This window comes from Papilio polytes, unplaced genomic scaffold (assembly GCF_000836215.1).
Source record: "Papilio polytes unplaced genomic scaffold, Ppol_1.0 DF823923.1, whole genome shotgun sequence".
Classification (NCBI taxonomy): Eukaryota; Metazoa; Arthropoda; class Insecta; order Lepidoptera; family Papilionidae; genus Papilio; species Papilio polytes.
In genome coordinates, this window is record NW_013525281.1 from 3,411,310 (window position 1) to 3,426,196 (window position 14,887).

At 36.3% G+C, this 14,887-nt stretch overlaps 1 protein-coding gene across 1 annotated transcript in view; it reads left to right on the forward strand.

The window, feature by feature from the left end:
- LOC106102100 (Down syndrome cell adhesion molecule-like protein Dscam2) overlaps nucleotides 1-14,887 on the forward strand; it is a 108,837-nt gene that overhangs the window by 89,682 nt on the left and 4,268 nt on the right. The window contains exons 12-32 of the mRNA XM_013281509.1: nucleotides 253-515; nucleotides 2,341-2,502; nucleotides 3,748-4,047; nucleotides 4,473-4,592; nucleotides 4,918-5,091; nucleotides 6,928-7,078; nucleotides 7,499-7,649; nucleotides 7,906-8,035; nucleotides 8,348-8,515; nucleotides 8,881-9,011; nucleotides 9,610-9,820; nucleotides 10,243-10,389; nucleotides 10,704-10,859; nucleotides 11,275-11,414; nucleotides 11,627-11,783; nucleotides 11,867-12,044; nucleotides 12,131-12,321; nucleotides 12,689-12,874; nucleotides 13,754-13,890; nucleotides 14,218-14,374; nucleotides 14,860-14,885. Of these exons, the coding sequence (XP_013136963.1) occupies nucleotides 253-515; nucleotides 2,341-2,502; nucleotides 3,748-4,047; nucleotides 4,473-4,592; nucleotides 4,918-5,091; nucleotides 6,928-7,078; nucleotides 7,499-7,649; nucleotides 7,906-8,035; nucleotides 8,348-8,515; nucleotides 8,881-9,011; nucleotides 9,610-9,820; nucleotides 10,243-10,389; nucleotides 10,704-10,859; nucleotides 11,275-11,414; nucleotides 11,627-11,783; nucleotides 11,867-12,044; nucleotides 12,131-12,321; nucleotides 12,689-12,874; nucleotides 13,754-13,890; nucleotides 14,218-14,374; nucleotides 14,860-14,885 (3,436 nt within the window). The remainder of the gene's footprint in view (nucleotides 1-252; nucleotides 516-2,340; nucleotides 2,503-3,747; nucleotides 4,048-4,472; nucleotides 4,593-4,917; nucleotides 5,092-6,927; nucleotides 7,079-7,498; nucleotides 7,650-7,905; nucleotides 8,036-8,347; nucleotides 8,516-8,880; nucleotides 9,012-9,609; nucleotides 9,821-10,242; nucleotides 10,390-10,703; nucleotides 10,860-11,274; nucleotides 11,415-11,626; nucleotides 11,784-11,866; nucleotides 12,045-12,130; nucleotides 12,322-12,688; nucleotides 12,875-13,753; nucleotides 13,891-14,217; nucleotides 14,375-14,859; nucleotides 14,886-14,887) is intronic.

Here is a 14,887-nt window from a genome sequence, read left to right on the forward strand (position 1 = left end):
CGCGGAATTGCTTCCACTTCACGCCTGTATTCTGTGTGGTCGTGGTATTGCACTGGGCGAGCCGGCCCTACAGTGCGAAAATGTTAGGGCGGGCTCTACCACTGTTAGTTTAATGCTACACGGAAAAATCCAATTGCATTTACTTTCTTTCGCTAAGTTACAAGCAAAAATGTGCACAAAACCGAAAATTGTAACTTCACAGGATGTAAAAAAATGTACATGAATACTTTAATATGTTTATTTTCTTAACAGATTCGTTGTCGGTCAACACGTTACGCTCCAAGACGACGTTGTCAGCCATCTTAACATCAGTCGTGTGACGGAACAAGATGGCGGCGAGTACGCTTGTGTTGCCAGCAATACGGCGGGTAAAGCCAGCCACGCAGCCAGAGTGAACGTGTATGGCTTACCTTATATTCGGGAAATGCCCAAAGTGACTGCGGTAGCTGGAAGTGATTTGAATATAAAATGTCCTGTCGCCGGTTATCCTATTGAATCCATCACGTGGGAACGAGGTTAGTATTTAAATTTTGTATTCTTGTAGCTTTTATTATCGCATATGTATAAGGACTAGATTGCCATCTCCGTCTGTTTCAAAGAAAATGAGAGGGACGTCATACAGTGGAAATAAACAACACTGGTTTAGTTTGCATTCATTTCTTTTACCAAATCATAATTTTAATTTTTGATGCAAAATAACCAAAAATGTAATTGAATACTCACGTAAAGTATAAAATTGGGGAAACCTTCTTAATTAAGTAAAGGGAAGGTGTTTAGCTTAGGTAAGCGAACCTTCCCTTTCCCGCTGGATATTTGCAAGGTAAGCATTCTGAGTGATTTATCTGCCCCACTGTTTGCCGAGGTGCAAATTGTTGTTTGTGTTATACTTCACTCTGATAAAATATTAAAGATTTTCGCAACGCAAAATAGTTCAAGTATTTTGAACCGTTTATTTGACAAACATTTGAATATTAAAGCCAACTTTTATCGTTTTAATTTAAATTTATTTTTTTAAGATGCCACCTATTTTTTGTGAAATTTGTCAGTTTTTAATCAGACTAGAAATGTTATTAACTGTGAAAAAAGATTGTTTTAATACGCTTTTTATATTTCATCATCACAAGTAATTTAATAAAACTCCAATTTCTTACATTCTGTTGAGTATATAAATATAAAAGTAAGTATATAAATATCTAATTTAAGGGCTAAACGTTAAAAGTTTATGGTTTCAATTAGTTTGTTGAACAACTCGTACATAAAACGAGGGTTTTATATCTCAAGGTATAAATTCGTTTTGCGTGAAGAGTCTGCAACTTAAATTCAATTTGAATGAGGAAAATATTACTCTCCCATGGCTTGAATAAAATTATTGCTTGTTTATCCTTATATTTTACAAAGTTAAGGAAGACAATCTTATTATAGACCAGATACTTACTAAACTAGCGCGTACCATCCTTCGACCACATCTTCACCTTGGTGTAGGTGGGATAGTGGTTAAGCGCTGGTTTTTGCAATTTAAAAAAAAAGATATATGAACGATGATTACAATTATATTGTAATTACCATAAAAATGTAAAACAAAACTTAGTAGTATGTATCAATTCGTATTTGTATTTTTGTATATTAAAGTTGCAAACAGATATGAAAAAGCTAGCTTTCGCGATGTGTAGGTACCTATTTAGATACGTGGGAAATATTCAACAATTCCGAAGCAAACCAAAATATCGCACAATATGAAAATGTTTAACAATGTGAGTTAAAATTGGTTTGCTAATGATATTTTAGTCATTTATTTTAATGAATATGAAACACATAAAATGACGAAACTTGTACCTACTTATTACCCAAGAGAAATTTGTAATTAAAACTTTGAACAAACTGTTATCACATATTCAGCAGACGAGCACGCGACTCCATAAAAATAATTTGTGTCGAAAACATTTCTTTCAATATTATTAAAGAGGCGTACCTTGCAGGCAGCGAGAGATTAACTTTTTAATTAGAGGTCCCTCCAAAAAAATTTGACTCAATTTTTTTTGTGGAAAATCGTATTTAACTGACTGTAGCTTTTAAATTCGTACACGTATAAATGAGGTTAAGGCTTTTATCAAAAATATTTTTATTAAAACTCAGGTTACTTTCTCGTTATGTGAATTGTTATAGAAGACTGCATGGAATAATTAAATCTGCCTTTCGCTCAGTTAAATTTATTGTCTCCTTACTTATGTTTCGATATGTTTTAATAAATCTGCATATTTTTTCGCAGTATTTATCTGTACACATCTGGCAACGTTGTTGGTATTTCATTAACTATAGAAAAAAATATTTCTTTTCTTAAAGATGGTCAAACGTTACCACTCAATCGACGGCAAAAAGTGTTCCCCAACGGCACATTGGTGGTGGAGCAAACTCAACGTGGGGAGGACGCTGGTACATACACCTGTCAAGCTTCCAACAGACAGAGGCATGCCGCTAGAAGAGATGTAGAAGTGCAAATACTTGGTGAGTTAGCACCTGTACACGTAAACACTTGTACACATAGACACTTGTACACATTTTTACAACAATACAGTATTCTTTAGCGGTTACTATTGTTTATACCTTACCGTCATCTAGAGTAGATACGGATTGAATTTTGTTTGGGTAAATCAATTTCGAGTTTTTTTCGGTTTATACAGAAACTGCACCATTATACTTTGTATGAGTTGTGATCTTTACCACAGTATTATACGTTGTTCGTGTCTATTTTATTAGTTACTAGCTGTACCCGTGCAGCTTCATCCGCATGAAATTATAAAAACTTTATTTTATTCTTCACATTTGTAAAGTTGTCAATTGTAATCGTAACTACCGTTACCTTAATAACCTTGTTTTTTAATGTTGGCAGCCTGTCGTTTATGGTTCTTTGCCCACATAAAGGTTTTTTCTAAATTAATTACCCCCGAAGTTCAATAGCGTGGATATAGTCCAAAGCGTATCGTAAGTGTAGGGCTTTTTATTAAAGCAAGAAATTTTCAAAAATATGCTGTAATTGCTGACATCTTAGGCAACAAAGAAGTGTGTGTTTACGCTTTATTATAATAGTATAGATTGATAATAATTTGAACTTTTCTAAGGTTCAACATTTATAAGGTTTAATAATGTCATATAACCTTGATTTTCTTTTAAGCCTACATAAATTCTCGTATCTAACAGGGGTGGACAACGTAATTCAATTTAGCGCATTTCCTGTGGCATCCCCAGGACTTATAGCGTCCCGTGTTTCTCGGTTAATAGAGTAATAAAACTTGCGTATAAATCTAGATTGAATCTCAAAGTGTTTTAGTTGACGGTTTTATAATACAGTATTAAAACCAACATGGCGTCTACCAAAGCGTGTGATAGACTTAAACAAACGGTAGTAAAATGTATTTAAGTTCTACAACAATGGTGCATTAGTGTACCATTAGAATACCTTTATCGTCTGCAGCATTTTAAAGAAAGAAATGAAGTGAGAAAAGGATTTCTTATGAAAGTCTCCTTTTAGTGGGTAATTCAAAATTCTATGTAAAGTAGACTTAAGAACATTCTGCACTTTTAAATAAAAATCAATATTTTATACCTCTCAGCATGAGTTTACACTGCCGAAGTAATTTTTTTTGTTTCTCGAGTAATGGAAACCTGGTGTTAGCAAAAATTTGTCAGCACAAACAATGAATTCGAATTAACTAAATTAACATAATTAATTCTATATCTATTTGTTTTCAGTACAGCCAAAGATCTTACCCATACAGCCGTTAACAAATCTTCTTCGAGAAGGCATGAGGGCGGCTATCTCCTGTCAGATTTTAGAAGGAGATCTTCCGATAGCTTTTCGTTGGGAGAAGAACGGACAACCAGTGACATCGTCTCCGTACGCACCGAGTGGCATAATCACCCGTAGGATGGATGAATACAGCGCCTCGCTCGTTATCGAACATATTACATCATTACACAGCGGAAATTACACCTGCATAGCTTCCAATATCGCAGGATCCGAACGTTTTACAGTACCTCTTACTGTTAATGGTAATTTTGTCATTTCTACTTACACTGTTATTAAGTATGTTGTATTTCTTGAACATAATTATACAAAAACTAGCGATCGCATGGATTTAAATAGGAAGTAGCCTATTTGTTTTTTCAGACTGTCCTCTACATCTATGCCAAATTTAATCGAGATTCTTTCAGCTATTTAGACTACAAACTCTTTAATCACCCATATAAATAATGTTTTATTATTTATAATTATGAAAAATCTTATAAAACAGAAATTCACATCTTAAAAAAGGCTAAAATATGAATACGAACACTACAAGAAATTAGGAACAAAAGTTAGGGATGTAAATCAATTATTACCAAAATTGAGATATCTTGTTGTTAGTTAACATCAGTTTATGGTAAATTTTGGTATATTGTTGACATTAATAGTCTTTACACGATCGTGTGAACAGTGCCGCCGAGATGGCGACTGGAGCCAAACGACATTGCGGTAGCGGCCGGCCAAGACGTCACGTTGCAATGCCAAGCTGACGGATATCCGAAGCCAAATATTACGTGGAAGAAAGCAGTAGGTAAGTTGAAAGATTAACAAATAACACATAATACCTTAAACTCCGTACTCATCTATGAACTCGTCTATTTTAAGGATTACACGATCTTTGACAACATACTGGCTGTGTGTGGATTGATGTAAAAAAGCAAGGACCTCGTCTGACTATTTTTATACTACTAAAAATAAAAATAAATTCAAAAACAGAAGAGACAATCTGCAATAAAGTAAAAAATAACAATGTAATAAATAATTTTATTTATTTATTACATTGTTATTTTATTTAATAAATTACTATGGTGTTTGAATTCGTAACGTTTGAGTAATAACTTTATTTATATTCGAAGGTAACACGCCGGGGGAATACAAAGATTTTCTATTCGAGGGCAGCTCCAGGGTGCTTGACAACGGCTCTCTGATATTCGAGCGCGTCGCCAAAGATAGCGAGGGACACTACCTTTGTGAGGCGAGGAACGACATCGGCGCTGGTCTCAGCAAGTTGATATTTCTAAAAGTTAACGGTAAGATGTTTTTCCGTATTTGGATTTAGTAAGCAATTTTTTTGAAGTTTATTATTGAAACGACAATAACATCGACGTGAAAACTTCTTCCATATAAAATAAGTATATAGAAGCTTTGGTTCAATGAAACAGTTTTATACCTAGTTCTATTTAATTCAAGAGTCATGCGACGTGGAAGGTGTCAACTGTTGGCCGAGAATTCTATAATAACGGGGGAAATGTATGGAATCCATCATAGCTTTATCTAGGCGACAAAGTTATTCGACCTGTTATTGGAACTCGAATGAAAATTCTTTTATGTCATTACCGCTTTCCAGAACGCCCTAGTTATTTACGAAGTGATAAAAGCATAGTTTATCACTTCGTAATATTAATCATAAGTGTATGTGTAGTGTAGGAAAAAAATCATAAAGTTCTACTAAGAAATATTATTTACTACCTTTCGTCCGTTACTCCGTCCGCGTGGAGTTCAAAAAAATAAAAATTAGTAGCCTATGTGTTTTTCCAGACTATTCTCTACGTCTATGACAAATGTTATCGAGATCCGTTCAGCTGTTTAGGCTACAAACTCTAACAAACATCCATCCATCTAAACATTCGCATTTATAACTTTAGTAAGATTAGAATTTTTAATTAATCTGGTTTTAACTCCAATTCACAGAGGTCAGTTTTCTTTTCGTCTTTGATTTAATAAAACTGAAGATCGTAAATAATTTTAGTCTCCGTTGACATAATTTCAAAGCAATAAAGGTGTAAAATTTCTATACTTCGCAGCTGTGCCATTCCATTTATTTCTATTGAATTCCTCGTCGCTTTCCTGTAGTTCGCCGAATTGCTGAGTTATCGTTGTATTGAACGCACAAAGCATTAGAGAAAGTCAATTTTACGACCACTCTACAATCCCTTTTGTTGGCTCGGGTACTTAACATCCCTCCGTAATTTATTAACCTTATAATTCTATAGGGTGGTTATATATTTTATCTAACTATCTACGTCTCTATAATCTTTTTATAATGGTTTATATTTGCGTAATCTTATAATTTATGGTTATTTCAAATGGAACCTTAATATTCAGACCTTGGGCGAAGCTAGCTGATGATCTAAGCTAGATCTAAGGGGGTTACCACTAACAAAGTTTTCAACTATTTTTCCTTTTTGGAATCTGTAAAGGGTGCACTTTCTTCGCGTTCTTCCGCCACCTGTAGCGACGCCCATAATACAGTTTATGTATGATTATTTGCGAATGATTTCAAAACATCTATAAACTCTAACGACACTCAGAATTTTTAACGGGAAAGAAAGGAATAAGGAAATACTTAAGTTACATTAAATATCAACATCTACACTAAGGTTCTGACGCAGCCAACAAGTTTGAACGTGACAATAAGTTATAAAGAGGACTTAATTGTTCGTATGGGACAAGTTTTAAGTTGTTTGCGAATCTCGGCTGACTGGCTGTACGGGAAATGTCGGAAGCCGCGCGTCGAAGCGGAAACTTATAGTCTCGCAATATGCCGCTATTGTGTTGCGACAGATCGACTTTTTGTTTACTAATAATGTTCTTCCAATAAGTGAGAAGCGTACGAGTATTATTTGACGTGACGCATAACGATGCACGTCATCAGAGAGGCTTAAAATGATAAAATGAATACAGATAGATTTTAGAAGTCTCGTTGGATGTTATAGCAGTTTCTTTCATACTAAAGTTGTGTACACATGTGAATTACGTTAAATCCTTTTGGGGTGTAATACACTATTGTAGTTAGTTTCATCGCAGCTAAATTTTCTGTTCGGCTGTGTACCTCCCGTGTAATAATAGCTTGTGATATATTTCAGCGCCGGCGCGGTTCCCTATGAAGAGTAAAACAGTGCAGGTGACGGCCGGCGAGGCGGCGCACCTACAATGCGCAGCTTCAGGCGATGCTCCACTAGAAGTCAGCTGGAGGAGCCCACATCATCACACGATAGCACACCATCTAGATCAAAGGTAATAGCGATCAAAATAATGTAACCCTAGATAATGGTACAATGACGGAAATCCGCGGTGTTCCACTATCAGAATTAATGAGATGTTCCTCGCAACGAGACAAACTTACCTCTTTTTACAAATAACCAATAAGGTTGTATGAGTTGCATAAATGACTGGACAGACTAAACGATCTTTTTTCTTACAAGACACATGTTCAGCTTTCGCAACTGTACATTATTGTCTTAAAAGATAGGTTATGATGGCTTTGGCATGTACCTATTGTAGTCTGTTTTAACTTTTAAAGTTTGATCGTCTACTTTATGATCTCTTCTTTTACTTGTTTAGGGCCTTCATATTGTCAAGAATAGAGTAGAGAAAGTCGCCTCCCTAAAAATATTAAAACGCAATACATATTTTAATTGACAATTCTGTTTCCAGATACACAATACGTGAACAAGTTCTTGATGACGGACTTGTTTCAGAGCTGAGTATTCTACAGACATACAGGCAAGATACCGGCGCGCTAACTTGTAGAGCATCCAATGCATACGGACAAGACGAAATGCTTATACACCTCGTTGTTCAAGAGGTAATGTAATGAATAAGCAACAATAACATAATTTCCCTCTTTTTACAAGGAAATTTTACACCTCTAACTACGGCAATGACACAAGTGGTCTATCTTAGTGTAGATTAAGTTTCGTTAATCTATACCAAGCCCACCTTTAGTGGTCAATTAACGATTTTGAGTATGACCGAACGCCTAAAAATGTAACTAAATTTTATTTTCCTTTAAGTCTGTTACTACTAAGTTAGGTACACTATTCGTAATTATCGTATTTCAGGTACCAGAAATGCCAAAAAATATCAGAATAATAGATCAACAATCGAGATCAATACAAATATCGTGGACACAACCGTATGCAGGAAATAGTCCAATTATTAATTACATCGTACAATACAAGGAAGCACCAGGTAATATCTCAAATATCTATGAATAACACATTACTGGCTTTCGCCCACGACCCCGTCCTCGTGGAATAAAACAAAAACAAAAGTGAGTAGCCTATGTGTTCTTCCAGACTATATTCAACTTCTATACCAAATTTCATCGAGATCCCTTCAGCCATTTAGGCTATACACTCTAACAAACTATCTAATCAATCCATCTAAACTTTCTCATTTATAATATTAGTAAGATGGTAAGATAAGAAGTAAGATGTTAAAAGAGAATAATATGAAAATTGAAGATAACAATAGAGTATCGTAATATGTGTTGACTTCCAGAACCATGGCCGACAACGCCTCAGAAGGTGATAGTACCGGGAAGTGTAACCTCAGCGAGCGTACAGAACTTGCAGCCGGCGACCTCGTACCATCTGCGCATCATTGCCGAGAACAGACTCGGTCAGAGCGAGCCCAGCCAACTTGTACAAGTTACCACTACTGAAGAAGGTAATATTATGTCCAGACCATATAATTACCCATTGTGAGATATTTTTACTTTATTTTTGTGTTATTTATTTATGGTATTTAGTATGAAGTATTGCAGTTTCTAGACCATATGGGTTTCAAATCTAGGGTGATATTTATTGTTACCACTAGCAAGCTGTTAACCGAGTTATTCAATATTTTTTTCTCCATTTAATTAATATACTTTGAAAATTTCGTTTTTTGTTTTTGGCTATTAAATGGTATTTTATTTATTTATTCATTGGCATACATAAAACTTGTTAAACCACGAACGCAAGTACATTTCTGAATACATTACGCTGTTCTTGTAAATTGTTTTAGCAGTAGTTAATTTTCTTTGCTTACAGTTCCGAGTGGCCCGCCGTTGGACGTTAGGGTCGAGCCTAAAAGTTCTACGGAGCTAATCGTCAGCTGGGATCCGCCGCAGAAGGATTTATGGAACGGAAATATTCTCGGTTATTATGTAGGATTTCAAGAAGTAAGTTTTACAATATTATAAGATTATCGTGTTGGTTATATTATACCATATATTGGACTTACACTTATTATAACAGTGTAAAAAACTAATAAATCGCCCTATAAATCAGGTTTTCGATAGATCTTCGTCATATTTCTTAGAACCCTATATCGGACTAAAATGCTTGACTGTGTTAAAAATACTTTTTTTTTATTAAAAATACTAGCTGTTGCTCGCGACTTGTCCCGCGTGAAATTAAAAATTATTGAAAATATGGCCTATTTTACTTACAGATAAATTACCTTTCTAACGGTGATAGAATTTTTAAAATTGGCCAATAGTTTTAGAGTTATTTAAATACAAACAAAAATACAAATCTCTCCTCTTCATAATATTAGTAGATGTTTGTTAATTTACTAATATTTCCTTTTACCAATCCAACTAAACGCTAGGCTTGTGCCAGGATATGGTTCACGACAATAGTCAAATCCAAATCCGTCGGGATTCGAAACCTCGACCGCAAGATCGGTAGTCCGTACCCCAAACCATTAGGTTATTGGCGTTTTAATCAATTACTAAGTTCAGGTGTTTAACGAAGTGTATCTTTCCTGTATTCCAGTTAAATAGCAACAGTTCAGTCCTGATAGCGAGCGGTCCTGGCGGGGCGTCGTACACGGTGCGAACTGTGGAGGGCACGGGGTCAGCGCGGGCGCGCACTACGCTCTCCGCGCTGCAGAAACACACCGCGTACGCTGTGGTAGTGCAGGCTTACAACAGCCGCGGCGCCGGGCCCGCCTCGCCGCCCACGACTGCCACCACTATGGAAGACGGTAATACTAAATCGAGACAAATTGACGAAGCATATTTATATGAGAATGTTTAGAAGCTTTCATCAGCTTTATTTAAAGTTTTTTTAACTAAAAAATGAGAAAAAATTAAAATTAAAGTGTAGATAAGGCCCACACTTTGGAATAAACTATCGCAGAAATGTTGTCGATTGTCGATTGTTTTCATCCAATTCAACTGTTTAGTTGATCAACTGTAAATCGAGTAGTGTGCGCACCGCCATCTAAACACTAGCAGCCTTACAAATAAGGCTGTCAGGAAACAAAGCGAGACTAAACAGTTGTGCGGTATTTTAATTTCAGTTCCGCGCAAGCTTTGAAAATATGATGAAATAATCTTGAAAAATGATTTTAACCATAATAGCAGTTTTTACCAGTTTGTTAATAGCAATGTTTTGTCTTTTTAGTGCCAAGCCTTCCTCCCGGATCCTTACAATGCGCGGCGCTGAGCTCGCAGTCGGTGCGAGTCACGTGGGAACCGCCTCCCGTCAGAGGGCGCAACGGAGTGTTGCAGGGATACAGGGTCACTTATGCACCTGTCACGGATTGGTATGGTAAGTAACGTATATCAAAAACATTATTTAAAACAAACGAATAAAAAAAACTACCAACCACTACTACTACTACCACAATCATTCAATGGTAGGGGTCATTTTACGTGTTTTCGTTCAAAAATCAATACTAATGGTACATACTATAATATCCTCTTTATGTTCGTCTCGTCCGTCTATAAAAGGTAGGCAACGCATCTGCAATTGCGGATGTCTACGGGCAACGGTTGATTTGCCATTCTAGCGGATTCAGGTGGCCGTTTGCTCGTTTGCCACCTTATAATATGAAAAATGCTAAACTGTAATTTAATATTCAGGGGTAGAAGATGCAGTTACAAAGCAAATATCAGCACTCCATACGACGTTGTCAGGACTACGACGATATACAAACTATTCTGTCACTGTTTGTGCCTTTACCGCTGCTGGTGATGGCGTCAGAGCTGCGCCTGTTTACTGTCAGACTGAAGAAGATGGTAATATTTATAATCTATATCTAACTGTACTAATATTATAAAGAGGAAAGATTTGTATTTTTGTATGTAATGAAAAAACTCAAAAACTACTGGGACGATTTCAAAAATTCTTTCACCAATTAAAAGATAAGGTACCTATCGCTGAGTAACATAGGCACTTAATTTCACGTGGACAAAGTCGCTAGCAACAGCTAGTGATTTATATATCGACTGATTAATTTGCAATCCATATAAGAGTTTATAGCTCCAAAGGTAGAAGACCGTTGATCGTACGGATGGATTGAGTGAACGATGCGTGATGCGAGAGTGAATTCGGATATCATAACTGACAGAGATGTGTTGAGTACATACTATACCGATTATCAATAGGAAAAATGCTAGACGATATTCTCTTACTTTTGTTTCTTTTTTCCAGTACCTTCCGCTCCAGCTGACATCAAAGCAGTTGTTTCATCACGCAACAAGATACTTGTCTCATGGCTTCCACCGACATCACCTAATGGTGTTCTAGTTGGATATACTTTGTATATGAGTGTCATAGAAGATGGACGAGAAGTAAGTGATGAAATTTTAATATGTACGATATCAGGTCCTGTCCCACCATTAGCTGATAGAGACTCAGATAGCTTAAAAATGACTTCAGACAAGATAAGGAAGCAAAATCTGATGTTTTTATCACATTGGGTTGTTTTCAGACAATTTACAATTTGATGGGACAAGCCCTTAAGATGTTATTTGTGTTAATTTCGATGTATTTGTTTTATTAGGAAGGTACTCATAAACGAATGCTGTCTCCGAGTACATTATCACATGAAACCGCGAGATCCCCACCGAGAGGGACTCATCAATTTTGGGTATCTGCTTCTACAAGACTTGGGGAGGGTGAAGCGACCAGAGTTGTTACTGTTTTGCCATCAGACTCAGGTATTTGACCCTCAAATTGATGAGTATATTGTTTAAGTTGATTTGTTTGATGCTGTAATTAATTGAATGAACTTTATCAACAGTGCCAGCAAGAATTACCTCCTTCAGTCGTAGTATAGTTACCCCATGGAAGGAAAATATTTCATTGTCGTGTAACAAAGTTGGCGTACCAACACCATCTACCACTTGGAGTATGAACGGTGCAGTACTGGAATCGACTTTGAGAAAAAACGTTAGCAATGACGGAACTTTGATAATCAGGTAATATTTACTAACCACAACATCTATGTAACGTCTACCCAGAGTATCTCTGTAATGTGCTTTAACATCTTTGTATTCCTTTCCAGTATGACACAGTACGCGGACAGTGGTAACTACACGTGTGCGGTGGAGAATGCTCATGGGCGTGACGACGTGACTTACAGTGTGGAAGTGAAGGTGCCTCCTCAGCCGCCAGTGCTAGCCGTAGTCGATTCCTACGCGGACTCGCTACACCTACAATGGAGTGACCAGGGGGACGGAGGCAGCCCTATCTTAGGTCTGTTATAAATGTACATACTTGTGAATGCTCGTTGGCACTTATAGTAAAACTTCGTCTTATTTTAAATTTGATTATATTTTATTACATTTTTTTAAAACATCTTTTTGTCCTTCATCTTACCTCTTATATCTTTGTTCTCACTAAAAATATGTCAAGAACACAGAAAAATAAACTTTAAGAAAAAAACATTTAAAATCTTAATCCTACATACATATATTTTAGATTCTCCTAACTTTTACTTCCTAAAGAAATGTTCTACTTGGGTGAAGCATAGAAGAAACAGTTAAAGATGATGACAATTAATTGGTTACAAGCTCTTAAGTAAATTCTTGGTATTGACTTTTTTCTTGTTTCCTTTGCACAGGGTACGTGATAAACTACAAGCGCGAGCACGGCGACTGGGAGGAGCTGCAAGTGGAAGCGGGCACATCGGAGCACGTTCTGCCCAACCTGTGGTGCGGCACGCGGTACCAGCTTTATATCACCGCCTTCAACCGCATCGGTACTGGCCTGCCCTGTGACATCGTGCATGCCTATACTAAGGGCACTGGTCAGTTTTTTTACTACTACTTTAAATTATTTTACAACCTTTCTTCACTACACGGAATTATCATGCACCGTTTATCGACCCCTTGGCATCATCCGAGTGGACGGCAAAAATCATGGGAATGTGCAGTTGCGAAAATCCGCGGTGTTTCACTTCAGAAAAAATGCCTTCTCCTTGCAAAGAGACAAACTTCGTCTGTTCCTACAAATAACTAACTAATTAGATAGAAGTAAGTGGTACAAACGAAAGGATAGAAAAAAAGAAACTAAAATTGTATCACTAACCGCCTTTTTCTCATACAGACACATTTATAAGCTGCGTTAAATTAGTTTTTGTGTCGTGTCTCGTTTCATAATTTTCAAACGATTGTAAGTTTGAAGATGGAACACCGTCAGTTTCTCCGACTATACACAAGAATAATATTAAATCAGAAACAGTATAAAATCAGGGTTTAAAAAGATTCTTATTCACAACTATACCAACTCATGAAAGACTGATTTACGGTTTAAGAATATTTATTAACCTTAATAAAAATTTACAATTCACTTATTTAAGGTAATTAATACTAAACACAACATTTATGAAAGATTACAAGCATACGAGAGTTTGTTTAAAATATCATCTAAATGTAGGTAGTGTTGTAAACTTACTTACAAAACAAGACTAATTATTGAGTTGCATCGTATATGTAAACTAGATGTGACATGAAGTACATTCATTATTCAATAAATTATTTAAGTTAAGTTCTTTGGATTTTGTTTGGATATATATTTTTTTGATTTAATGTTGACAAAGATGTTAATAACTGATGTGATAGAACCACAAAAAGACGGGATAACAATCTCTGCGAGTCAAAGTTAAAATTGAAATTTCTATTTCCAGTTCCCGTGAAACCAAAACACTCACAGATGATCACGCTCAATACGACAACGGTAACGGTTTGGTTGGACTCCTGGGGAGATGGTGGCTGTGGAATACTATACTTTGTTATTGAATATAGGGAAATAAGTCAAACACCGGTAAGAAGAAAAGTTTTTTTACCATAATTATTATAGTACCTAGCAAAGTATAAATATCTAAGAAGTATATTTTGATCGAAATAGCTACAAAAGTGTCTTTTGGAGAGAACCATAAATCAAGAAAGACACAAAAAGATGAATAAAAAAGGCATATTGAGTGTCTAAAATTAATGACAACGTTGGGAGAAAAATAAAAGAGATATTTATGTCTCACATACATTTCATTTATTCATTAATAAGATGATACAGTATTTTACAAAGATTGTCACAGTCCAGGTATATTTAAATCTACCATCTCCTATTACTCATTACATAAATCTGTGTTAGTGGCGGCTGGTGTCGAACAGCGTGCAGGCGACGGAGCGCGTGTTCAGCGTCACCGGGCTGGCCGCCGCCACGCACTACCAGCTGCGCATCACCGCCCACAACAACGCCGGACACGCGCTCGCTCTGTACAACTTCACCACGCACTCCCTCACCGGCAGTCAGTATTTATTATTTACTAGCTTTCGCCCACGAATCTGTCCATGAGAAAATAAAAAAAATGCCTATGTTACTCACTGATACCGATGTAAACATTTTGGAATACGGCCCAGTAGTTTTTGAGTTCTTTCAATACATAGAAAAATACACATCCTACCCTGTTTATAACATTAGTACAGATTAGAATATGTTAAGCGATAGCGTAACTATAAATTGATGAAATATTTTTAAATAGGTCTAGTAGTCTTAGAGTTATTTCAATACAAACAAAAATACAAATCTTTCCCTTTTTTTCTGTTACAACTTGGCAACGTGCTTTTAAATAGAAGGGGACACGAGCAACAGATTGCCTCACATTGATTTGATTCCCATCACCATTAACATCAGAGACTGATTTAACCTCTATCAAAGCCTATTAAGGCAGTTTGGTGGAGTGCTATTCCGTTGTGTATCCTGACGTGTGTTTGTGGTGTGCATGTGGTGCAGTAGTGGAGGGCGAGGTGTCGCCGGCGGT